The sequence below is a fragment of the Zeus faber genome (genome assembly GCF_960531495.2).
Source record: "Zeus faber genome assembly, chromosome: 16".
Lineage (NCBI taxonomy): Eukaryota > Metazoa > Chordata > Actinopteri > Zeiformes > Zeidae > Zeus > Zeus faber.
In genome coordinates, this window is record NC_137202.1 from 26,254,936 (window position 1) to 26,282,396 (window position 27,461).

The 27,461-nt window shown below is 44.9% G+C and overlaps 2 protein-coding genes across 2 annotated transcripts in view; both read left to right on the forward strand.

The window, feature by feature from the left end:
- The first annotated feature begins 470 nt into the window (after positions 1-470).
- On the forward strand, positions 471-7,637 carry tsnax (translin-associated factor X). Its single transcript, XM_080017161.1, has 6 exons — positions 471-564; positions 1,376-1,447; positions 1,563-1,677; positions 2,458-2,588; positions 5,054-5,175; positions 5,474-7,637. Exons 1-6 carry the CDS (start codon positions 549-551, stop codon positions 5,849-5,851), a joined length of 834 nt encoding a protein of 277 aa, XP_079873287.1. The 5' UTR covers positions 471-548; the 3' UTR covers positions 5,852-7,637.
- A 1,225-nt stretch (positions 7,638-8,862) lies between these two features.
- disc1 (DISC1 scaffold protein) overlaps positions 8,863-27,461 on the forward strand; it is a 51,016-nt gene continuing 32,417 nt past the window's right edge. The window contains exons 1-10 of the mRNA XM_080016141.1: positions 8,863-8,990; positions 14,505-14,702; positions 14,835-15,517; positions 15,934-16,003; positions 18,805-18,961; positions 19,618-19,714; positions 19,826-20,058; positions 22,115-22,169; positions 26,594-26,696; positions 26,804-26,992. Of these exons, the coding sequence (XP_079872267.1) occupies positions 14,570-14,702; positions 14,835-15,517; positions 15,934-16,003; positions 18,805-18,961; positions 19,618-19,714; positions 19,826-20,058; positions 22,115-22,169; positions 26,594-26,696; positions 26,804-26,992 (1,720 nt within the window). The 5' untranslated portion in view covers positions 8,863-8,990; positions 14,505-14,569. The remainder of the gene's footprint in view (positions 8,991-14,504; positions 14,703-14,834; positions 15,518-15,933; positions 16,004-18,804; positions 18,962-19,617; positions 19,715-19,825; positions 20,059-22,114; positions 22,170-26,593; positions 26,697-26,803; positions 26,993-27,461) is intronic.

Consider the following 27,461-nt stretch of genomic DNA (forward strand, 5'->3'; position numbering starts at 1 on the left):
AGTTGGAAAACCATACTGGTGTTTTCCAGAATTCTTCCGAAGCGGTGAAAGTGACGAAAACACCTCTATTATGGGATCTTTGTTTTCACTGGGTTTTTCTGTCATATATATAATTAAAGACAACGACCGATGTAAAACAATAGCCGCACACCGCCACGCTAAACGCTATGATCTCCATGATGTCACTACATATCCCACAATGCAATGGTTCGACCACCGGTCACGCATTGAATCGGCTCAAAGGGCCCCTTTCGAAACGGAGCCCGTGTATATGCCTGTCAACAAGAAAAACACGTTCGACTTTTATCACTATCAAAGTCTGGTTTCCGTTATTTTTTGCGCGTGTGTGGTTTTTCGCCAGCCGCGTCCGTACTTGGTCGCCCGGGTAGTGTGCTCGGTAACATCTTTTATCAGTGTAAAGTCAGGCTTCGGACTGGGTCGCCCCCGCCCTGTAGCTCATAACGTGTTTTCCAAGCGGCTGAACGCAACAGAAATTGCTCCGACCCCAAAATATCCCGACATTAAAACGACACCAGACCGCTGTTGGCATGAATAAACGGGAAGGTAAAGTCAAACGAGGAGGCAGGATTTAAGGAATCAAATCGTTCTTATGCAATTTGGATACGCAAGCGTTGCTATGTGATGCGCAATATGGGTATTAGTGTGACGCACGGTCGGGTTAATGGAGGACGCTTGTTGACGGTAGTTGTTCAACAAACAGTTGTTTGGCAAACTACGTGGGAAAATGTGTCTGTCTAGAGAGATTAATGATGATATAAACAATGCTGTTGTTTGTAACACACACACACACACACACACACACACACACACACACACACACACACACACACACACACACACACACAAACACACAACAACAACAACAACAACAACAGCATATGCAATGATTGTGCACGATATGTAAGAGTATCGATCGTAATAACCGAGACTTGAGCATTGTAGTCGTCGTGTTAACATCGTAATAAATTAGACCTGCTTATACATTGTCATTCATTCCCCTATTGTCGTATACATATGTATTATTTTTTTGTAGTAATTATCGTCTTGTATAGGAATACAAAATGTCCCATCTATATTCATATCCACAACCAGCAATCACACTGCCAGTGAGCCCCTGCCATAGCCCTTCCATTTATCCTGTGCTTAAAACACATTTTGTTTATTTCTGTATTTAGTTGAGCTTTTTTTCTTTTTTGGGGGTGCTGATAACATTATTTTGGAATGTTATTTTTAATGCAAATTGTCTGTAAGAAAATGCACCAACCCGCTACCGAGACAAATTCCCTTATATTCAGATGTACATGGCGAATAAACATTCGCAACATGATTGTGATTCTGATGTTGTTGTCCCAAGCTGAAGGATGCTGGAAGAAGTTGGACGGTGACATGAACGACCTGTCGTCCCCGGTCACCACTTCCTTCAAAGGTACCCTACCCAACGCCAGGAGACTGATTACACTCCCCTTCCAGATATACGATATTGTCGTGCAGAATGTTGAGAAACTATACTGTCTGCAGTTGTAACTCATTGTTATTGTTAGTGTTTCAGCAGGAGCTTGACACCAAACATGACAAATATGAGCGTCTGGTGAAGATCAGCAGAGACATCACCATTGAAAGCAAGCGGACAATTTTCCTTCTACACAGAGTGACAAGGTAGACTCTGTGATTAGTGTGAACTGGTTAAAAGTGCTTTCGCAGGCCTATCTGTGCTGTGTTTTACATTGTGGAGCAAAAAAAAACGAAAATTGGCAAATTACCTCTTTAACAGGGAAATTACATATTAATTAACATATTTTGTGGCGTCTACATTTAACTGTTTGCAGAAGGACCGATACTCAGACAGCGACGTGCTGCATGCAAACTGTCAGTTCAGTGCATGGCTGCAGAGGGAATCAACTAGCCTAGCTCCTGTGTAATTCTGGAAATATAACTTACAATATCTCAAAAGCTGAGTCTTAAGCGATGCATCTCTGTAATGATTAGCTGCAAAGTGCCGCTCCAAGCGAGTTGGAGTCGCCAGGTATGAACTGCAATGCGTCCCGCCAGAACTGTCAACAACACTCAAAACCGGCAACCCCAGAGCACCAACACATTGAGTTTCACAGGCGGTGCACTGCAGAGGATCGCTGCTGTGGGTGCACACTCAAATGAAAATTTGGAGGAAGGGGATTCTTCTATATCAAAACCTTGAATTTTTAAAATTGCTAAAATTAGTCAGCAGCATATGGTGGCGACTCAGGAATCAATGTATTGCAGCAGGGAGTGACATAGAACAACATGAAATGGCAAAAAAATACTAGAAATGCCTTAATGGGTAACCTCTCATCGCAGCTTTGTGCCGTTATAAATGAAATGCAATCCATTGCATGCATTACGTAAAGGAACTTTGCATTCTTACAAAAATTTGATTTTGACATTTCATCGGTTGTGTAGCGTGCCAGATGTAGAGACTATTCTCAAGGAAGCGGATGCTAAACTGGATGGTGTGAGGCAGAAGATTGGCCTTATTGCTGAAGAGCTAAGAGGAGAAGACATATACCAGTTTCACAGAGCTTTCACCCCAGGTGAGTTAACATATACCATTTCTATATTAATAATAATAATAATTATAAAACAAAAAAAATATATATACATATATATATTATTTTATTTTTTTTTTTAAATATCACTTTTGCTCCTGTAGATACATTATTATTTTTGATGCATACTTTACGAACACAAACATAATTCTGCAATCTTACTGTGCTATTGATCTATTATAAATGAATGGGGGGAAAAATGATTAAACTAGACTGTGGCAAGCTTGACAGTGTAGACCTTTAAGCCTGCTAGTAATACACCACGTTTTTACTGCAGATGCCAATTGCTTAAGTAATCAATATTTATTCCAGTGCAATTCTGATCCATTGTGTTAACTGGGTAGTATGGCACCCATGGATCTGTGTGTCAAAAACCCAGGAAATTAGGTCACTTTTATTTATTTCTGTTGTAATGGGGTGTTTTTTTTATGCTCTTTTTAATTATGATTCTTGTTCTTCTGTTACCCCTATCTTTATAAACCCGCGCTGTGTTTAGTACGAGGGAACGTACACGTTGTACTTTATCACTTTTACGTAATTTATTTCAAATGCGTTGGTGGCCTTGAGGGGGAAAAATAAATACAACGAACGTGACACTGGGACAGTTTTAATAGACCCGCCCGCTGATTAAGTTGTTTACCCAGCAGAATTAAGTGTGTCAGTTCTGTAAGAGAGGGACAGAAACATCTACAAAGTCAGGGGGAAAGGAACATTAGTGGGAGTTAAGAGCAGGTCGTTATCTAGAAGCTAGGGAAGTCGTTCTTTTAAGATTGCAGTCACTTAAGAATCACTGTTCCATCCCTGTGCGACGTGACTACCGGCAGTTTCCACCCATTAGAGGTTTTTTTTATTTTTTTTTTTTATTTTCTTATTTTTCCCAGTATCCGAGTTGCCTTTATTGGATTAAGAACGAGCCTGACACAGAGGCTCTCTGAGTCCGCGGCTAATAACCATGGGCCTGGCCGGCAGTCCTCATTAAAGGGATTTGCTTCTTGGAAGATTTGAAGATGTCCAAATTTTAAAAGTAGTTGCCATTGACAATAAGGCAGTAATATATTCAAATGTACTGTATACAAAATGTCTCTAGGTTGTGTAGCTTGGCTCAGAATGGCTCCCATTTCCCTTGGTACGCCCTGTATACTAGGTTTAGGGAGATGTTTGCTCCGAAATACGTAGACTAACTTATGTTCTTTCGCTTGTTAGGCAAGTCTTTGGATCATTTAGAGATTTTGAATCTCACCAAGACAATAAGTGTTACTGGTGTTATTAGAAATCCTCAGAGAAAAGGTTTGGAATGCTCTGTTTGGGGAAACAGATTTGTCAGATCCCTAATCATGTTCCTAATATACCGCGAGTTCTAGTTATGTGAACGAGTAGGGTCTCGGCGAAAGTGTTCTCTACCTACCTGGGCCTCAGATTTTCCATTGTCTGTGCCAGTAGATCCTCTCAATTATTATTATTTTTCTCCTCTCAAATGTTTTTTTTTTTTTTTTTTCCCCTTCCCTCTGTGTCACCCTTCAAGACATTGTTTTGTTTTGTTCCGTGTCTGTGACCGCACGTACTGTGGATCTCCTCCTTTAGTGGCGACAAAGCGAATAGCTCCCGGCAGTTCACTCAGGAACTTGAAGGGAACTCAAAGTTGTATCCTATCCTATTATATCCATTGTATCCTTAAAAAAAAAAAGGCACAGTCTAGTCTATCTATTTTTGGGAATTTTTTAGATTGAAAACAAAGGCCATAAAGTAAAATAGGCCATCAAATCTTTAAGAACAACGGAAAATAAATACATGATTCTGATTATATGGGGATGATTTTCAGTCATTTGACTTGGGAGTTGAATCACCAATTTATATTGTTTTATTCTATAATTTATACAGTTCATATATTATAGAACAATAGCTCAACCTCTAGCCGAGCTCCATCTGAGCCAACTTCATGTGGCTGACTGACTCACAAGTGGCTGTCGCCTGCGGCGAAAGTTGATTGTCAAGGAGTGAGTGCGGAGGCGACGCAGCATGTCCACCTCCAGAGCCACGCAGAGATGAACAGGCCTCTGATGTTGGATCGCAGCGCAACTAGGAGCCTCGGGACACAAAAGTCTTCCGTCCTGTGATTATTCGGCTGTTGTTTGGACAAGGAAACCAGAAAACAAATCGTGGGTCTTCTCAGATTGGCCGTCCGCGCTCCGTCCCAACTCAGCCAGAAAAATGCAACATCGCGCTTGCCGCCAATTTACATCACCCGCATTGTTATTATTATTATAAGTCTTATTATTATTTCATTTGTATTGGAATACATTGGCTAAATACATTATTTAATTTGGGAAACAAAAATACCTCTTTACTCGGACTGACATGGAGATAAGTGAGGAAGCACAACCTACCCAAATAATAAGTTCTCCTTTTTTTGGGGGGGGGCATTTGTCGCACTCTGTGTTTTACTGTATTAGGGATCCAGGAGTACGTGGAGGCTGTCTCTTTCCAGCATTACATCCGACACCGCACCCTCATCAGCCTGGAAGAGATCAACGCCCGACTGGTGTTCATGAAAACAGATATGACGGACCTTGAGGTAATCTACTTTTAAACGGGCTCGGCTCCTAGGCAAATTTTTTCGTTCCTCTTTTGGTTTCACTGGGTCTTAAATTTTCAAATAAAGTTTGGAAAATAAACAAAACTGACAACTTCCATTTTTGTGTAAATGTTACCCTGCCCCCCAGTGGACACGTCATGTCAGGCCACGTTCTCTCTGTTTTAATTGAAATGATTTTGAGGCTTTCACAGCGGTGCACTGAATGCGATATTGATCATTGTGGCCTCTTCATTTATTTTGTCGTTACTTCGTGTGGCGGCGCGCGTCTCGCTCTCAGGGCCAGCCGGAGAGCCCACCGCCGGGAGCGCAGGCGCTGACCTTCCACGTGACGGCGTCGGACTACCTCCTGGGCGTGGCCGACCTGACGGGCGAGCTGATGCGCATGTGCATCAGCAGCGTGGGCAACGGGGACATCGACACGCCCTTCCAGCTGAGCCAGTTCCTGCGGCAGATCCACGACGGCTTCTCCTACATCGGCAACACGGGGCCGTACGAGGTGTCCAAGAAGCTGCACACGCTGCGCCAGAGCCTGGGCAAGGTGGAGGACGCCTGCTACGCCCTGCGCGTGCGGGGCTCCGAGATCCCCAAGCACATGCTGGCCGACGTGTTCTCCAGCCGGGCGGCGCTGATGGACCCTGAGGAAGGGGTGGCCTAGAGAGGTCAGACGTCTCCAGCAGAGGTCCAGCACAGGTCCTGCATGATGCTGTAATGTCTGAATGTGTTTTTTTTTGACAGTTGTCTTTATTTTAATTTTATTTTTTTACCTCTGTACGTTTGCTAGCAGCTTCACGTGTTCCCCTTTCAGAACATACACATACGGTAAATTTAAAAAAAGGCCAGTGAAACAAAGCCTACAATGACTTGCTAAAACGAGCAGGTATTAAATGTTTTTTTTAACGAGAAGTTATTCCTCGGCTGTTCGAAATTGAAAACTTTGAATAAAAAAAAAAAATGTCTGAGAAAGTCCGTGAGCTTAGTTTGAAGTGATTCCCCGCGCTGCGTACTTTTTAATGCATTCTCCGCCGCCACAGGATGAAATGGAAGCATTCTGAGTAAGAGCAGGTAAAAGTTTTCTATCGTCAATGACTTGAGTGAACAGGGTTAATGTCTGTGGGTGTGCTGTACATTTCCTGACAGAAAACTGTTCTTGTTTCATGATCACCATTCACCACTTCCAAAAGCCATGCAATGACAGAAAGCTTTTGTTGAACCAGGAAGAACAACTTATTTGATAAAACCAATGTGTTTTGCCTCGGCCTTGGCCTTCAGGGTACATGCACAACTAAAGGCGGTTTAAATACAAATGGAAAGTTCTACTTCATCGCTTAAAAAAAGGCATGGGATCACAGCAGCCAACACAGTGACAGCGCACGCCTCGGGTAATTCAATTAAATTGAGCCAAATCATCAGTTTTGCCCCTTAAATCAGTTGAACAGGATCCAGATGAATTCTTCAAGGCGTCATTGGTGGCTTTAACAGGCATGAGATGCCTCAATGTCAGAAACAATTATTTGTCAAGACTGATAAACCACAAGACTATCTGCAATGAAGGTTGCTAGAGAAACAGTTCTCTGCTCTCCCTTAAAATACTTGTTTTAAATGTCCGCTTTTGTAAACGCCCTTTACTCATCTGCAATACAATCCCTTCCATGTTGAGGACAGTTACGACTTCTGTGTTGTCTAACCGCGCCACACTGTGGCAATTCCTTGAATTACACCCACACGACCCACAAAAATATGCATTTTTACCTGTTCAAGTTCAAGAGGTTAATTGTCACCTGTTAGTGATTGGTGATAAAAAAATATGTATTTGGATAATGATGAAAGGCTATTGTAAAAAGGTGTTGAATTGTCATCAATGTGTATCAAGTACATGAAAATTGACTCATGCAAATAATTTCAACCAGTAGAAGGCGACGTGGTGGTCCTCTATTTAGACAAATGGATTATTGACGATGTGAGAGAAAAATGCTTACGATCATTTATTTTGAATGAGGACAAAGGGCTCTACCTCCAGAGGGGGAGTCTTTTTTTAAACATTGTCTCTGTTTTCCCAGGAACCCCCCAACTTTATGTAAAGAGAAATGTTATTTCTCTCTACAATGTCAAATCTAACATGGAAGAACCAGGTCACATTTGGCCCTGTTTACCTTGTGAAGAGATGAAGAATAACCACAGGGAGCCTGAAGGTGCATTGTGAGGGATTGTTGATCCGCGTCTGCCAGCTCATTTACAAGTTCCTGTGAATTGACTGTTTGAGGTTGGCGTCCAGGGAGACCGTTGAGGGACACAGACTTGTAAGTGACTTCTGACCCAAGCCACCCCCTCTGTTGTTGTATAAAACCCTCTTGATCAGAAATAAGATGAGACTGGTCAGAGCACTGCTTTGGAGCAGTACTGAATCTTTCTCTTTATTCTGCAGAATAAATAATCTTGAATATTCTCAGTTTTTGTGTTCTTGTAGTGGGCAGATTAACCTCACCGATCATTGCGGAAGAATTTCTCCCACAGCGACCAAGCGTGAGACAAGAAAAAAACTAAAAACACTGTAATACTGTGTTGTCAATAGATTTCACGTGACTTGCGTCACCAATTAGGACAGTGTCTGAATCAGATTCAGGCTTTTCTCGGCCCAGCGCGCACACACACACACACACACACACACACACACACACACACACACACACACACACACACAAGCACAGTAAACTACAACTCATCTGACAGGTTTAGACCTGATAGTGGGGATTTTAAAAACTTTTTTTTTTGCAATACCACATCTATTATACTTGTTTTCTACCCTGGTACACACAGTATATGTGCAGAAAACACTTTTTTATATGTAATTTATGTGGGTTAATTGCATATTGCCATCGTTTCCTGTTTTTGTTGTTTTTTTTGTTGGAAAATGTAAATCAGTAGTCTAAGGATGTCATAGATCCGCTGCGCACACAGACAAGATGAATTGAGTGTGTATTCGGGACGGTCCTTGACATGCCGTCGTCCAGGTTTGATCCAGGTGGGAATAATTAAGTAAAAATTGTGTGTACTTCTTTTTATCGTCACTGCAACGCGTAAGCATGTGCAAGTGACGATAGCATTGCAGTCTAGTGATTTGTCAACAGTCATGGCGGCACGTAACATGACGTCATAACTTCATGGACGTCAGTATTGATATTGATTCTTCTTCTATTGTGGACGGAGTTTGTGATTAACAATCGCACCTCACCAATCTGTCTGTCTACTGTATCTATCTGTCTGCCTGTCCGTCCGTCTAATGGACCTGTTGTCAAGTAAAGTTACATATAATTTGAAGTTCAAGTAAATATATACACACACACACACACATATATTAAACAGTCGACACAGTGAATATAACCTACAAGCAGCATTTTAAATGAAGTTTAGTGATCGAAAACAATTCAAAATATAAAACGACAAATAGTTTAGAAACACGAAGAAAACCACAAGACACTGGAAAAAAAAAAAACACTGCACCGCGTGACCGCGCTCCGTCTCACGCACACACACACACACACACACAGGGAGGGAGACAGGGAGACAGGGAGACGGGGAGACAGGGAGACAGGGAGACAGAGCGGAGTCACATCCCACCACCACCAGGAAGACACTCCCCCCGCACCGGACCCTTCCACGAACACAGCGACGGAACCGAACGAGACCGCACGGCACGGCACGGCACGGCACGGCACGGCACGGCACGGCACGGCACGGCACGGCACGGCACGGCACGGCACGGCACGGCACGGCACGGCACGGCACGGCACGGCACGGTGATCTCTCCTTTCGTTCTTATTTTGCTAGTGCTACCATTCCAAGTATCACCCTCGGTTATGATATTGTTTTATGGTGTGCGCTGTTCTTTTTTGGGGGGTGGGTGGCGTATGGCGAAGTTTCACATGGTTGTTCCCGCCGTGCGGATAGCAGTGTTACATTATAACTATAGATCGAGTATTATAGATGACAGATGATAGATTATCGGTGGTGGATGATAGATTATCGATGGTGGATGATAGATTATCGGTGGTGGATGATAGATTATCGGTGGTGGATGATAGATTATCGGTGGTGGATGATAGATTATCGGTGGTGGATGATAGATTATCGGTGGTGGATGATAGATTATCGGTGGTGGATGATAGATTATCGGTGGTGGAGGATAGATTATCGGTGGTGGATGATAGATTATCGGTGGTGGATGATAGATTATCGGTGGTGGATGAAAGCTTTCCCCGTGGAGCCGCGGAAGCGAGGCCAGTCGCGGCAGCGCGCGGGCAGTCCAGCTCGTTTGACACGTGAACGTTTGTGTTGAAACGGACTCGAAAGTTTGACCGTGTTGCTTCCGCCTGCGACTGAGAAATGTCTACACGTGTATCCAGAGATTTGTCTTCATGCCTCTTTATAGATCTGGATGTATATATTCAGATCTGCACAGATACAGACTATGTTCGGCGGACTGATCGGGTTGGAGCGTAACGGCCGCTCACCGCTTCACCGGGACCAAGTAACGGAAGGTACGAATCCGTTGGTTTAGTCTTGTTCTTATATATAAACTTATGTGTGTATATACATGTATCTTTGTATATATGTATGTGTATAAAATCCTTCGAATGAATCATTCAAACGTATTTCCGCGGCGGGGAGTGATTACTGTACTTGTGGACAGTTATGAAGTGGGAGAAGTCTTCCGCCGCCGCGGATCAGATGGGATTAGAATCCGTCGTACGGTGCAGCGGATGGATACGTGGTTGGGTGCCGTCAAATACAGTCCCGAATGCAGATGCATTTCCAACAACCACTGCATTTTTTGACATTTTTGGATTTTTATCTCTACCCGTGATGTGGACGCGCCCTCTGTCGCTTCAGTAACCCAGAGGTTGAGACGCTGGGAAGTGTGTTTGCCCAGCCGCACGGGAGCTAGGCTAGCAGTTTCCCTCTACAGCCATGCACTGCGCTAACACAGTTAGCATGCAGCCGGGGTCCGCGCCGGACACGCAGGTATCCACCTTCCCAGCTGAATCAAAGAGGCCACAAGCTTGTGTCGCGTTTCCAAATCGCCCTCCCGCGACGGGGTGCTGTTGTCGGGGCAGCTGCTCGGGACCGGGGGGGGGGGGGCATCGCTCAAAACATCTGGATCAGGTCAAGACGGAGCGTTCTGACATGTTATGACCGCAACCTGGCGCCCGCTGGGGCGCTCTCCATCCAAATACTCACCTTTAAACTCTGAAAATGAGTAGATATTGTGTTAGCGGAGAAATCATCAGGCGCTTTGCGACTGCGACGACGTCAACTGTCATCGTTCAAAACGTGGCTGTTTGAGAAAGTCTATTGTAATGTATGTAATATACATGCATATATGTAATATATGTAATATACATGCATATATGTAGTATATAATATTACACGTGTCGCGTGTCCAAATCTCACAAAATTCGACACTACACGTCATTGGGTCCCTGGCGAAACACCTGCCAAGTGTGCAGTCCATCGGATGAACGGTTGTCAAGATAACAGAAGGGCATACAGACAGTACATACATACATACGTACGTACGGATGGACATACATACATATATACATACATACATACGTAGGGATGGACATACATACATATATACATACATACAGCACAGCACAGCACAGCCAGACAGACAGATTCTTTCCTTCATAGCTAGATTTGCATCTATTTTCCCAAAACATTGACCGTGTGGAGGCTGGATCAGGTGGAGACGGAGGTACGGGCGGGGCCTCCATATTTAAAGGGTCAACCAATCAGAGGAACGCAGTTCAATACAGAACGCGATGTTTCCTTCACGTTTACAACGGGAGAATTACTGATGGAACAATATTTAAACACATGATTACTAAAAAGGGCAATGCTCAAAGTCATTGAAGACAGGAAAGTTTCCTGGCAATGGATTACCAAACGCATAAACATGTTCAAGGACGGTCAACGTTTATAATGTTGCAATAGTTGCCTTTCCACTAACAGTGTTCTCAAGTAAATTATCGGAACTTTCTATTTATACCAAATTGTCTGTGTGTGTGTGTGTGTGTGTGGGGGGGGGGGGGGGGGGTATATGGGTATATGTTTCTTCCCCCATCGAGGATCACATTTTACAACAATAATGTGGATTGAAGGTGGAGAATCAAATTTGAGTATAAAGTGCTAAGTGATGACTGTACAAGACAAAATGTAGGAGAATAGATCTCCATTCCATGCGATTGGAATTCTTGTGTTTTTCAAACATATCTCTGGACGTGTGGTTAATGTGTCACCCATCGCCATCGCTCTGATAAAACAGCAGCTTGTCCACACTGTTATTTTTACTTGACGTTTCCCATGTGACCAAATAGGAAGCACAGGATTTGTCTAACTCAAATGTGCTCCAAAAATATGAATACAGCCTTTGCTTTTGTGGTCTGTGGTGTTCACTTGCAATCTTTTTTTCAACACTGAGACTTATAGTCAGATTTAAAAAAAAAAAAGAGAGAGAGAGAGAGAGGAAAGGATGTACGTGGCAAGCGATCAAAGCCAGCATTTCCAGGTTGCCCAGCTGTCATTGCTGCATCTCATGTCTTTCCTTAAAGGGGAAAAACACTTTTACTCAGCGCTTTCGGTGGATTTTCACTTCCTCTCTGTGCTGTGGCCAGCCACAAGTGGCAAGGTAGCTGCTGGCTATCTGCCTGGCGGGGCATACTCTTAGGGGGTTGCTGACACAGGCAGTTCGGCTGAGCTTGCTCCTCAAACGTTTGTGTTTTTATGAGATCCTCCGCATTCCTCTGCTGTTTAGCTGAAGTGCCTCCGTCCACCAATGGGATGTTGTGTTTAACTTGAGGGGTATGAGGAGGGCCTCTGTAATCTCCCAAGGTAAATAATCATCCCTCCAACAGGCTGAGAGTGTAAGCGTTTTCTCATCCACGAACAAATGCCATGACCCAAGACCTGGTCCTGGAGTTGCTCTATTTCAGATGTTCAATAAACATCAGTTACTGTCTTAATAACCTGGGCCAGCGTGTGTCGACAATGAGCTAATTACCGCAAAGCTTAACAATGTATGTGAGTGGGATCCTTCATTGGATTTAAACAACAAATCAGTGCCTCTGCCTTCCCAAGGCTTATTTTCTGTTTCCGTTTTAATTCTTGGCAAACAATTTTAGCACACTACCCTTGGCAGGAAGTGGTAGATGACACGCTTGTTCAGTGCTGCAGCCACGACGTCCACGGCCTTTCCCTCTCCACAATGGGCTGCGAGGCATTTCCTTCCGTTTTTGTAAGAAAGAGCCTACTTTGTGTAATCTATGCATGGTGGAGATGTACGGTAGCCCCATTATCGAACCTCTTCTCCTCTTTGAGTCTCTGAACCGAAGGGGGCCTTCATACTTTTATCTTCGCCGTGGCAGATGGTGGATTGGCCGCTGCTGTATTGAGTACCCTCGCAGCGAGCGGCATTGGGTTTCCGAGGTGGGTTATGGAACACCGGCCACGTCTGTAGGAAAACACTAATGGCGCTATATGTAACCTGAGCACTAGTGCGGTGGTCTCTGTGGACAGCAGGCTCTCCCTAAAGACCTGATCAATGGACCATCTCGTCCTTTTGTGAGGAAACTACATTAACACACACAGAGTTTGGTCTAAACAGCTCTCGTCTAAGTGGTGTACTTTTTTGTTCCAGCTACAATCCATTCCCCGCAGCATGGTTCAGGAGCGTCATCATCAGCGGTCACAGGGTGTCGAGCTGCGCTCAGCACTTGTTTCGTAGTGGTCGTATTTTATTGGACTGATTTCATTTCTGTCTTGATACAAAGTGTGGTTGATATGTTATCACTCCATCTAAGGTATTTGTCCTTGACCTACTAATCGTTTAGACGCTGTCGTTTAGTGTTATCCAAGTAGTAGAGTAGAGTAGAGTAGAGTTTACCGTTACCGTTTACTGTTTTATATGTTATAATGAAACAATAAATTGCCAGTGTCTCATTCTGCCTCTTCCTAGTTCAACTTGCTCTGTGGAATTCTTACAATAGGAGTTATTCTCAATGCCCCCAGTGTGCTGAAGCACAAAGGTCTGTGTGTGTGTGTGTGTGTGTGCGTGTGCGTGTGCGTGTGCGTGTGCGTGTGTGTGTGTGTGTGTGCGTGTGCGTGTGCGTGTGCGTGTGCGTGTGCGTGTGTGTGTGTGTGTGTGTGTGTGTGTGTTTTCGTGGCCGAGTGGGGGGAGAAAATTGAAACAGAGAGAGGAAGAAGCACAGCTGTACACAAAGGGGCTGTTTATTCCCCCACATTTCAGTTCCTCTCCTCCTCTGATGGCAGGCAGTCTGTCTACAGATCCCCTGTGTTAACATTCACAGAGAGACGAGCAGGTGTCCAGCCACTGATGCAGCTTTTAAATAAAAAGGCAAAAAATGCAAACCCAATTGAGGTGCAGATAGTGAACTTGACGGTGGCATATCACCGCGTTGTGAAATTATTTGGCAAGTTTGCAGTTGTAAATGTTACACATATTAAAACGTCAAATGTGCCAACCAGTTGTTCGGCTAACGCAGTTCTCCATGGGGAGATTTGGGGTTGCGTCATCCAAATGCTGAAGGGCGTGTCTCAAATCAAGATGACTGCGTGGGCTTGGTATTTCCCAGCAGCTGGATCCAACCTCTGGGAAAGAAAATTCAGTTGGTTACACTAAACCTTTACGCCAAATGATCTGCGGGTGAGGGAAAAAAAGGAAACTGTCATTTGTTGTATTGTGTCTTATGTGTGTTATGCCATTTACTATTTACAAGATTAAAACAAACTGGTACTGGAATAGAGACATCCCTAAATTCAGTGAGTTGCATACACATAGCCTTCACCTTCATTTGTAATTTTACAATTTGGATAACATATTTCCCTTTTGCCGCATGCCACTGAACTGTTTGTGTTTGAAAAGACTGTCGGTCCAAGCTATAAGAGGCGAAAGGTTAGCAGACAGACAGGCTTATAGCAACTTTTTTTAACATCTTTTGAATGACTATACTAAACAGTTTGGTACACTAGGCTACTAGGCAATGATAGAAATATGCAATTTACTTGGTATAAATACTAAGAATCACACATCCCTATTCCCAGGGTAAATGGCTAAACTTGGTCAGACTTGGTTGGACATAACTGTCCATCTAAACAGCCTCTTGTGCTTGGTGAGATTGTGTATTGACAAATGGACTTGATGTTCCTTTTTTAGGTTGCCTGTATGAGCTTGTTCCGTGTCCTCCTGTGAGCCGGCTATCCAGCTTAATGGCTAATCTCTATGTTGACAGGTGGCAAAGCATTGGGGACATCTGGCAGCTGCAGTCGTACGAGGCTCCATCGAAAACCAGGGCACATGCGGGGAGAGCTGCCCAGTCCAGCTAGTGGGCAGGAGGAGGGGAGGACCACTACCACTAGGAATGCAGCAGCTGGATGTCCCGGAAAGGAAGAGGTTTGCAGTGGCATCACTGACCCACCTGACACACTTGGTGAGAGTCCAGCATCTGCTGCCAAACAGTCCTTCTTCAACCAGCACCCATCTGCCATGGATAGGGTTACATCTCACTGGTGGCAGACTCTGACTTCTCCCTCCTCCCTTCCCCGTCCACCTGGACCCACAGAGTGTTCTGCTGTTGAGATTGCAAACAGCCAACAAGGTCAGACCTGCAAGTCGGAGAGCTACCTCAGGTGTAGTCCAGACCCAAGTCTGGCCTTTGAGCCGAGACCGACTCTTCCAAGAGACTCCTTCAACTCCAGCTTCAGTTTCATCCAACAGTCCCTCAGCGCTAGCCAGAGAGAGAACACGGCGGACGATGTACCACAACCTACAGATCCGTCGCCGCTTGAGCTTTTTAGCCCGAAACCTGCTTCCCTTTCATCTGCCCAATTAGGACCCGAGTCCACCTCTCCCGATGATCCGTCAAACGAAATACTGAGCTTGTCTCAGACTAAACCAACATCCGTGTCCACCGTGCAATCTGTCCCAAAACTCCCCACCCCTATCCAACCACAGTCTTCACGGAGGTCATCCAGCAAACTGGAGAGAGAGGAGCTGCTGCTGGGTGAGGAGTTTTGGCAGGTACGCCAGTGGGGAGACAGGGAGGCGACGCCCGACCTGGCCGACTGCGACAGCTCTTCCCTGGGAACGGAGTTCCCTTCCTCCCTGTCCGTCAACTCAGACGCCTCCATCACCTCTGGCTACGAGTCCGCCACACCTCCTTCCGACCAGGGCTGGGACAACCTAGCGAGGAAGTACGAGGGCGTGCTGCAAGACTGCCTCCAAAGCAATCGCACAAACACCAAGGTGCGTTTGATTGACCCCCACCATGAGGATGAGATGTCAGCTCAAAGTGGTCGTTAGAATGAAGTCAGCTACCAGACTCTTGCACAAAGCGACTTTGAATAAGAACAGCAGTAGTGTGTCAGTAGTATTGGAAGTAGAGAACGTATTGGTCATTACCAGTAAAGCCTACATTAAGAACAATTAAAATCGACAGAGTTAGAGAGTTGGATAAAGTGTTTAATTTTGATAACACAGACAAGCGGAGGGTAGTAAGTAATTGTTCTTCATTATTCTGTGAACGTAACGACCCAGTATCTCAATAAAATGGGCGGTCAGTGCTCCCACCGGGGGTGTCTATTTGAGAAATGCGTTGTCCTCTGGACTGTTGGGTAATCTCTCCTTTCTTTTTCTTTTTGCCCATGTTGGTCTTTCCTCAGATCGAGTCCATGATGTTGAGGCTGCAGAGACTCCAGCAGAAAGCCATTTTGGATGACGACTATGACTCAGGTGAAGTAACGCTTTGAATTAAACCGAAGTGGAAAGTGAGCTTTCTTTTTTAACATCGCGCTTCACAGATTGTGGAGATTGTGGATGTTGCGCGCACGACGTGGCTAAGCCAGCGAGCTAGGAACAGAGCAGATGTGAGTCGTGTGTGACCCATATCTATGCTTCAAAAACAACTCCAGGTAGAGCAAAGGAGAAATGGGATGTTCGTGATGCTGTTGTGTTAAACATGAGATAGCTTTCTAAATATACTCAAGGGAAGTAGGCCTTGGTTTGATTTCATACAGACAGAATTAATTGTGGACCTTGCTGGGATGTTTCTTAGAGGGAGCACGTTAGGAAATAAATAGGCCAGAGAGAATACATAATGGAGTTGCTACCTATGACCATGACACCGTTTCTGCGTCTCGTGACCTGCACGGTACATAACTTGAGTGAATTATTAAATGAAACAGGCTTGATCTCATTTGTTGGTACATCTGATATCACGGCTTACATGCTACGGTTGTCATTGAACCGTTGATACCAGATGCAAGCTAAGATAAAGCCTAAATACAATTCCTACGGGAAATGCAATAGTACAGTAGGGTACATATTATGGGCACTTACTTGTCAATCAAACCAGCCTGATATATTTTAAACCAGGCCTTATCAATTTGTTCCTTCCCATCATTTATAACTGTTCAGAACACAACTTTGATAAACACATCACTCTTAAGAACCACTCCATGACTTAACCGTTTGCCCCACTGGACTGCAAACACGTACAGCGAGAAGCCGCAGCAGAGAGGTGAGTTTCTCAGTTGTAACGCATTCAGCGAGGTTGCGCTGTGAACAGTTATAAATGATAGGAAGTTGTAAATGAACAAACCAATCCTTTAAGAAGTACAGTATGTCAACCGTCAAAGGCAAATTGACAACATTTTGGTCAGGATTCTAATGCACACGGGTTACAGTTAATTTGGATGTTTCAGATGTTTATTACTAACAAAGTTTTATATATTGACGCTATGTTAATGGCTCAGCGGCTGTGAGTAAATAATATACGATATTCCTGTGTTTGCTTGTGGTGGAGTTGAACATTTTTGGGGTATATTCATGTTTCCGTCAGAGAAGTGAGGGTTCAGCGACATGAGGTTCAGTCTGGAAATGTTTCCGCGTCGCCTAAGCACAAATGCACGTTTTACGGCCAGCTGCAGCATGTGTGGTGCGGTCTCCCACTGAGTGTAAGAGTTTCAAGACCGGGCTGAAAGGTACAAATTGAATTTGGACTCTAAACCTTGTTTGTCCTCTGGGTCAAACATCTCTCTCTCTCTCTCTCTCTCTCTCTGACCTGAATATTATTCAGACTCTCATCCCTCCGGAAAGTTGAATTTATCGTAATATGTTTTCTGGCACGACTGGCACTGACCCATTTCTGAGGCATGATGAAAATAAATAGCGGCATCTGCTGTTTTTGTTTCTTTTTTTTTGTAGACTTTGATTGGAATTTTGTTATTTGGCCACAGTGCTAATGTAGGCCAGTGTGACTTTTCAAGTTTTCTGCGTTTGCAGTACTGTCACTGTCTGGTTAAAGCATCAGACACTCTTCATTGAATATATAAATGCCCCCAGTATGCTCATCAATACAGGCGGGAGAACAAATAATACCTTCACTTTAATTTCTGTTATCTGCAGTGCGGTTTCCTGTCTCGCTGAGATTCCGAGTTCGCCCTACAGTCCTCCGCACTTGATAATTGATCCACACGGGCTGCTCTGGCGGCGTTTTTATTATAAATTAGCAAACAAACAAAAAGGCTCGCTGACGAAATGTGAAAATAAAGGAAAAATCAAAGTTCTTAGTTGGGTTGACAAACAACACACTAGAAAACGCTCCCAGCCGACTCCGACTGATCAGCCACAACTGGCCGATCGGTCGAGCCAGAACAGCTGCGCCGGTGCGGGACAAAGCCCGCGCTGTAGCCCGCAGACCCCGTCTTAACCACGCTCCCTCATCTGCCACAATAACTGTTGAGGGTTTACAAAAGCAATGGAAGAAAATGGAGAGCGGAAAAATGTGAGAATCTGGTAGTAAAAGCGAATGGCACTGCATGAAATTATATCAAGGTAAGGAGCACATACAGTCAAATTTTCCACAAAACATCCATCTCACTAACTAATCTAATAGACAGGAAAATGTTCTGCAGCCTCACAGCAGGTATTATTGAAGAGTCACATTGAAGAGTTATATATTTGTGTGTAGAGAGCTCTGTGCAGGCCAGTCAATGTCTTTCACACCAGAGTCAATAAAGCATTTCTTTATGGAGCTCGCTTTGTGCACAGGGGCATTGTCATGCTGAAAAAGAAAAGGGCCCTCCTCAAACGGTTGCCACAAAGTGGGAAGTGCACGATTCTCTATAATATTGTTGTACGCTGTAGAGTTCAGATTTCTATTCACTGGGATGAAGGGGTGGAGCCCAAACCATGACAGGCAGCCTCAGACCATTATTCCTCCACCACCAAACTTAACAGTTGGCGCTATGCATCCAGGCAGGTAGTCTTCTCCAGGTAGTGTTCTCCAGGTAGTGTTCTCCAGGTAGTGTTCTCCTGCATTTGTCCATCAGACTGTGAGATGATGAAGTGTGATTCATCACTTCAGAGTCCAATGGAGGCGTGCTTTACACCACTCCATCCGATGCTTGGCATTGCGCATGGTGATCTTAGGCATGTTGGGTGCAGCATTTCATGTTTGGTATTAGTTGGCTATGTAGTGTATGTGTTCGTAAAATTAAGAAAATAATGTGCATGTGTATGTGTATTTGCAGCCGAGCGTTTTGGTAAGAAGCTAGAGGAGTTGTCTCACGAGCGCGGTGCCCTGAAGCTGGGTCTGCCGTCCAGAGAGCCCAGCGTGGCCTTGTTCCTCCAGCACCTCAGACACGCAGTGGACGGCGCCCTCCAGAGGGCAGAGCACAGCCAGCGCAGGTCGGTCACACATCATTAAATCTTTTTGATTTTCTTTTGCTTACGTACAAACGCAGCATATTGTATGGGTTTTACACTCACCGGGAAACCATTTATTATTCTTATCGTGCTTCATAAAATCTCTTACATCATCCGGATAGTATATATCCACATAGTTATAATGTGATGTAACGGTTTGATCGATTTTAAGAGGTTGGTGTGCTAAGCCGTTTCTCGCATTCCTAAACCTTCTCTTCCGTCGCTGCTTCAATATTGTTTGTCAGTGTAGAAAACAATAGGGGAGGGATACAGGAAGGAAATCAGGTGTGGCCGTGGGCAGCGGGGATCCAGTTGGAATGCAGCTACGGCCCCCAGCCCCAAAACATACTGGACAGTCTACAGTATATCCTATGTTTTCCAATGTGACTACATTAACTCCAAAACATCCACTAAGTATTAAGCTGTTTATTTTCCACATGCTCATGGGAGTACGATGGGCAGTAAAAAACAGTTTACATGTAGATCCTCACTTCTCAGTTTACTTCAGTTGTATTGATTGTAATGCCCGAATTCTTGCGGGCAGGTCTTGATGATATGTGAGCAAAGGAGTGAATCCAGAGTTTCAAAGGGCACCTTTGTCGTGGATGTTTCTTTTTTTTGGGTGCCGTGGTCCCCAGGGAGGTCCCAGAACCCAATGCATGCGAAGGGACAGACTCCCAGCAGGCCCCGCAGAGTCGAAGAGAACGTCTCATTCAGGAGAAACACCTTGTGGAGGTAACGGCTCGTCTTGCTTTTGGTCGTACATCGTGTTCCACGGGGAAAATATTGCGTAAAATGTAAAAAAATGAACTCTAAATGGTCTCTACACTGATCAAACGGTCGCAGACGGAGATCGGGGAGCTCCAGCGACGGCTGCAGGAGCTGAGGGACCTCGGCCACCGGCTGGAGCAGCAGATCCGGCAGGAGGACCGCCACGCTGAGGCGGAGGAGCTGGAGGACTCGGTGCTGAGAGGCTGCACCGTGGCCCAGCTGCGGGACATGAGCCGCGCCCTGCAGGACCTGGTCAACTCCAAACACCGCACGCTCATCTCCGTCTCCCCCTCGCCCTCTGTGATCAGGTCAGCTGTGGGGGGGCTGGCACGGTAGCTGCAGTACTGCCGCCGGCCACACGGGGCTGCTCTCTAGCCGTTAGTTGCAAGTGGCTGTATTCCACATGATTCTTTGTCTTTGAAAGAATTGCCTGTGAATGGTATGTTTCAGGCGATGTACATCTTAAGTGCTCCTCCCATGTGCACCTCACACTTAACATCGAAATTTGTCAGACAATCCACTCGTCCACCGTACAGCGGGTGGAATTGCCTTTGTCATGTGACGATATTAAGGACAAATTTCACTGCTTGATCAAATACCTTTTGGACTGAACACAAGCAATCATCCTGCGCACGGAATGCCCTTGTCCTTGAGCTAAATTTGGACATACATACCTGCCAGTGTAAGACGCCATTGATAAAATCTAGTGGACTAAATGAGCAATACAAGTGGATCTACTGTTTGTATGTTTCCCCTTCGTTCTTGTTCACCCACTTGGTTTTTTTCCTGAAATGCATATGTGAGAAGAAGTGGATACTCTTTATATGTAATATACAGTATGCACACATATAAAAAAGGCACTTCTTATGAATTCTCTATCATCATTCCATAGAACTCTTAACGTGTATTTGCAGAAAGTGTATATTTTTGCTCGCGTCAAACCTCCCCCACTTTCTATAATCCCTTTATCCCCTTCGCCCATGCCCCCAATCCTCTTCCCTCACCTGTTTCAACCTGGTGTGAATTTTAATGATTCCTTTTTTTCTTCTCTCCCTAAGATGCAAATTAATACTTTGTATCATATCAGCTCAAGTTGATAGCTTATGCGCGGGAGCCAAGCAAAGCCTCTCCTACGTTTTCCTGCGGTTAGCAGACATGTAAATTGCACTTATCGCCCCTTTCGGTGGCGTGACCCACCATCTGCGGTATAATTTGATATCTGACACGTCCTCACCCCAACCCAAAGAGCGTCGGGAGGCCTTCTCGCTGATTGAAATTGCAGCCTGAGATTGGGGTGTCAGGCTGATCCCGCCGCCACTTTTCTTCTCCGGGCCGCTCCGCGACGCTGATTGTGTTACCGTTACCCCTCCCACACGACGACGGACGATTGAGAACTCTTCTCTTATTTCGGTCTAATCGCTGAGTGTGTCGTAGACATGATACCAACAAGGAAATTCACGCTCGAGTCTGTGTCTGTATTCGGATGCAGAGATATAAATAATTTTTTTATCCCCCGCTATTACTCATCCTGAACATAGGTTTCATATAGCACCGGTGAATGTGTACTGATTTCTGCAATTACAGGGCCATTAGGTGGGCCTCAAGGTGACTGTGTTGTGAGCGTGAAGGATTTCATGCTCCATTTTCCAAGCAACTAATGAATTTATTCCCTCTGCCAACAAATAATATGACCTTTTACGGTGCTTCTTGTTTACACGTTCATGTTATTGCGTTCTTTAATACTTTGATGCACTCTCTCCTTACCAAGCCGTTGGTCAACCGAGCGGATTTCGATAGAGCATTCAGTTCAGTGCACAGCGATTGCATGTAGCTATGCATGTAGTTGTAAGGCAGAGATCGAAGAACTTGGTAATTTAAAACCTAATTCAACAACGACGACCAAAAAACATAATTACTGGGTCCGACATTTTCTTTCTTTGAACATAAAGGTACTTAACCTACCAGAATGTTCTTTAGAAGCACTTTTCTCATTTCAAACCGGTTCATCCATAGATTCTAAAGATGTTTCTTGCATTCAATGCATTCTGTATGGTCATGCATTGTCTTGAAACCTTGTAAAACAAACACACAACTAAACTATATTCATCAATGACAACATTCACAATGACATTACCATGCCGCCATTATGAATTGGCTACTTTTGCAGACTCTCTGCATATGAGCAGACGAATGGGAGGGGTTCATCCTGAAGCCCTCCAAGTGGCCATCGTGGCTGGAGAAGCGCTCTGTCAACACACCCGTCCCATGACCAATCATCCATGACTCCAGTAGAACCTCCCGAAAAAGGCTGAGATGACTCCCCAAAACGCCACATCACATCATTCTACTCTCTCTCTTTTCCAGACTCCAGGAACAGGAGCAAGCGTTGAATCTTTCCGTCAAAGAGGCCACTGCTAAAGTAAGGCTCGATGACTTCCCCCTCCTCATCTATTCTCTGGTACCTCGTTATGCCGTTGCAATTGAATGTTTTATGAACATATATTAATGAAAAGCCAGACAGCACGGAAAGCATGCACTTGGGTAGGGGGTTGTGCAGTTGCAGGGGCCGGGGGGGGGGGGGCAAGCTCCAGTGTGTCAATTCAGCTACACCATAATACGAATTGTCAGTGTCTGCGGGTTTCTGCGCTTGTTCCGTGAGCATCTCCATCGCAGTAATGGCGCATGGCGGGTTCCGTGCTACTTTTCGCTAACAACCCCTGAGGTGCTCCGGATAACGTCTCCACAGCTTATTTGTGCTCGTACAGAATATTTGGAGGCTTTTCGCTCGTAGTTCTCGGCCCAATGAGAGTGCCACCTTATCCCCCTGAAAGTCCCCACCATTTTGTGGGGGCCAATGGCTTGAGACCACTCACAAGTATTGTTTATGTGTATAATTAACAAAAAAATTGGTGTTTTGTCTATATTCTATATTCTCTTCAAATAGAAAGTGGGAGTGCGTAGTGAGAGTACGCCATAGCAGTCAGTGATGAACAAAGCTGATTCTCACTAACGTTGTAATGATGGACAATAATGGAGAGTGAAAGTGAGCGTAGCAGCCACTCAATGGGTGTTTTGGGGCTTGTGGATGGTGGATTCAATTAATTGTCCAGTCACAACGTGGCGGTACGAGAGTGAAGAAATGAGGCGTGACTTGCGGCGCTAGTTCTGTCAGACAACTCGACGGTGCCACACTAGAGGTGTGGACTAACGCCTTCTGGGCGGGACTTTTTAAGCATCTATCCAGCGGGGGATTCAAGCTCATCACTCGTATATTTCTAGCTCACTAAGTAAGCCTATATCTTCTGTACCTCTCAACCTCAATGAATTAAGATCAATTCAAGGTAAATTTATCTAAGAGTTGTCCGTCAGAAATAGTTTTATTTCTCATGCATACTCCAGGACTCCACACTATTTTTTTCTGCTAGTGGCTCTGGTGCTCCCTACTGAACATTTTCGGGGCACCACCACAAAATTTAGGAGTGCCACTGAAATCGACATGGAACCAGGGCTGTGACGGTATGAATATTTTCTTACCGCGTTGAAAAGCAACGTATAACCACGGTATTGCTGTTTGCCGTTGTTTTACTTTAATTTTTTTGTGAGTCAGCATGCATTAAAATAACAAATAGAAGCTTACAGAAATGCAGAGGGATAACATTTCAATGAGGAATTATAATAAGGGGAATCATAAATATATTTTCACATGTGTGAATCACACCGCTCTCCGTGCGTCCCGATCGCGGACAGCCGCGCCTTGTTCATATTCGCATTGGACAGCCGAATCCCATTCGACCGACAAAATTCTGAGTCGGGTACAGCCCTAGACAAAATTTATAATAATCGGACACACACAAAAGAACTTCATATGTTTAATGGACTGTCCCTCCCTCAAGCGTGCGACGCTGAAGTTACAATTGAGAGCGGAGCAACTGAAAGGTTTCTCCAGAACCTCCTTAAAGATATCATGGAAGACAGTCAATGACAACAACTGAACGATGATTACTGTGTCTATATTTCATATCTTCCTTGCTTTCACCAGCAAAAAAATGGAAAATACGAAACAAATAAACAAGAAATATATCTATTCATTCTTTGCCAAGTATGATTTTGACGAAGGCTTGAAATGAACTTTAGTTTCTCAAGTCAGTCAGCTGTCAAAATATATATACAGCATACAGTGTAGAATCGACCATGGAAAAGGAAGTAGCGTCTTCCAGAGATGTCACTGGTTCCACCTGATGGGCTCCCAGCAGCGAAACCTGAGTCTTATAAAACCATAAATTACTTTTCTTGTTGGAGTTCTCTTGTTTTAACAGGAAACCACATCCTCACTGTTTTATTAATATCCAAAAAATAATTCAAGAAAGAGTATCTAAAAGTAATATCGCTGAGGTTTCATGAAAAATGAAGCGACCCTGTGGTTCACACTGTCGCCGCCAAACGTCCCATCATGCTCCAGGGGAACTTTTCTCACAAAGTTTCATGGGCGGGGGTATTAATAGACTGGGATGAGTGGTGCATCCACTTTAAACACTGCTCACACCACTTCCCCCGTCAAAAGGATCTCATGACCTTTGAGCAAGTACAATACCTTTTAACATATTTTACATGGGCCGGTAAGCACTTAGAGACTGATGAGAAATTAATATGCTGTTCAGTCATGTGTAGAATTATGATTCTGCACATACATTAGGTCATGCATTGGTATAGCAAAAATAGTTTTTTAATTAACGTACCCTAAACCACTGCCATAATAAATAGCCTTGAGCACAGGGAACTTTAGAAAAACTCCAGTTAGAGTTGCTATGGCCTCAGGCTTTTCAACAGTTATTCTAACAGTTGTGCGTGTGTATGCTTGCACGCACACACACGTACACACACACACACACACACACACACACACACTCACTCATACACACACACACACACACACACACACACACACACACACACACACACACACACACACACACACACACACACACACACACACACACACACACTCACACACACACACACACACACACATTATGTCTGAAGGTGGTTATTTTTTGTGTCAATACTCGACTCTGCATTCGCTGTGTTTGCGTGGCCTTGTGTAGGCGCTCACCTCTTCAGGGTTCCTCTCCTGGCAGTTGGCGGTTGAGATGGTGGTGGTGGGGGTGGTGGTGGTGGTGGTGGTGGGAGGCTTTCATGGGGCTTTCCCTGGCACTGAGGCCAGCGTGGTTAGAGAGAGCCAGGGGCAGCACGAGTCTGTGCTGCCCCTGGAGTGGGGGGCGATGGGAATGTAGAGAAAGAGAGGGAGGGAGGGAGGGGGCTGGAGGTGATGAAAGCACAGCAGGAGACCGGGGGGGCCTACAAAGTCGATATGCCCTCCAGAAACGCATCATGGGATTGGCAGGGGGATTCTGTGTCTGGCAGCTCCACACAAACCATATCGGATGCTTCCGAGGTTTTCTCCATTTACTCCATTTCGATAGATAGATACAGTAGAAGATTAAATATGCAATTTACAATAAACCTGTTGATAAAGAATAAATATCAACGTAAAAGTAACAAAAACAATAAAAATGACTTTTAAAAAAGAAAGGAGAAAAAATTGGCAATGTACATAATTCCAAACACTAACTAGAAGATGAATTTGCCGTGCGCAATAAACGTAAGAAGTAAACAAAATATAGCTAACCATAAACATGAACCAGGAGATAAACAATGAACAGTAAAGATTTGGTAATGAACAAAAAATCGGATGACAAATTAAATATAAACCTATAAATTGGTAAAAAAAAAAACCCATGACAATCTAATAAACAGTGAACAAGAAAATCATATATGTATCTACCTAGGTATAAACAGGAAAACGTTGGCAATAAACCTCAAATTTAACAGCAACCTCGTCTCACCAATTACATTTTTGACACAAAGCAAACGCACTGAATAGAACGGCCATGGTCACTATTTTGAGGCATTTAACTCTAAATATTTGAGTCATTTAAAGGTAATATCCAGGATATTATCATTTCTTGTTCGATTCGTCTCCACAAAATGTATCCCTGATCCTTTGTAATGAAATCACCTCTACCACAATTAGATTGCGAGGCACGCTCTACAAGTTTCAGAGCCCTTGTTGCTTTCCGTTCCACATGATACTTAACGAAAAAGAAAACCCGCGAGGGAGTTTTGAATCAGTCTTTACTTTTTATTTGCCCTGACGCCGATCCCCGAGGGAGCCGCTTGCTCCGACGCTCTTTTCAAGCAAAGTACAGAACTGTGTCGGATCAGAAGGAGAGTCCTCTGGAAAAAATAAAAAATAAATAAAAAAATCCCTACCCCACATTCCCTTTGAACCGGGAGAGCGGCTCTCCCGGAACCGAACAAGGAAGTGCGTCGTGGGAATTCCATCTGGCTGTAATTCAAAGTGGGGGAAAAACATTCCAAAGAAGACAGGTTTAAAAAACGGGCAGATTGGGAGCGGGTGCGGGCTGGAACCGGCCGTATCGGACGCCACCGAGTTGAGGTGCTGCAACCCCATCAGGTTCATGGCATTCAGCCACCCCCCACCCCCCACCCCCACTCGGTGACATTCTAATGGAGTCTTTGATGCTGAATTCACATTTCCCTCTCTGGCTACGTGTCTGTGTAGCACCGCTCTTTCTCTGCTAAAGGTTATAGATGAGGCAACCCCTGGATGTTATTGAAAAGCGAGGGAGGCTGGGAAGGGGTTGGCGGCGAAGGGGGCCACGTGTAAAAAAAAAAAAAGCCACATTCCGAACAGGCGGAAGAGAGAATGAAAGGCAAATAGTTTATTTGTTCCAAAGGTGTCTCTCCTCTTCCCTCCCTCAGGTCGTCATGAGTCAGAGGCTTGGCGCAGGCTTGCGGAGGAAAGTTTGCGAGACCGAAACGCAGCTCTTGGCGCTGCACGAGGCCAAACTGGCGGCCATATCAGGTGACTGTCTCCTCACGCGGTCGCTACCGCCGCTTCCCGTTAGCCGCGGTTAATTAAGCGGCTAATGGCGGAGCGGCTTGTTAATTGGACTCCCTTCCCTGACGCAGGTAACGACTTTGGCAGTGCCAAGGAGCTGAAGGCTGAGATGAAGGCCCTGTACCAGGAGAGGGACCGTCTGGAGGGTCTGGCCAAGCGGCTCCACAGCCTGAGCTCCGGGAACAGCCAGGAGCTGGCCAGGATGAAGCAGCGGCAGCAGCAGCTCCGGCAGGAGCTGGAGCAGAGGGAGGCTCAGCACGGTGAGTCAGCCAACCATACAAGGCGGTGGAGAAATGGGTGAAAACCAGAGACAACGGCGCCTTGTTTTTTCCAACGTCACATATCGACGCGAAAAGTGAAAAGATGAACGTCCAAAAATGGACAGGATTTCATGTCGACCCATTTAAAGAATCAAAACCCATATGTGTCTTTGTCAGGATGCTGATGAAAATATGGGATTCCCCCATCAGTTCCCTGCAGAGTAGACACCTATCACTTAGATTTCCAAATCTGTTATTTCCCAGGGCTTTGATTTGATCGATCTGATTGTCTCTCACGTCATCGTGGATTGCCTAGTCAGTTTCCTAGAGATTGACGCCCTGACGGCGATAAGGCGTAGCTTGCGGAGCTAGTTCTGTCAGACAACTCGACGGCACCACCACGCCCTCATAGGCCGGCCTGTTTAAACTTCCTGCTTTGCTGCCTGCTTGCTCTCTCGCTCCACCTTCC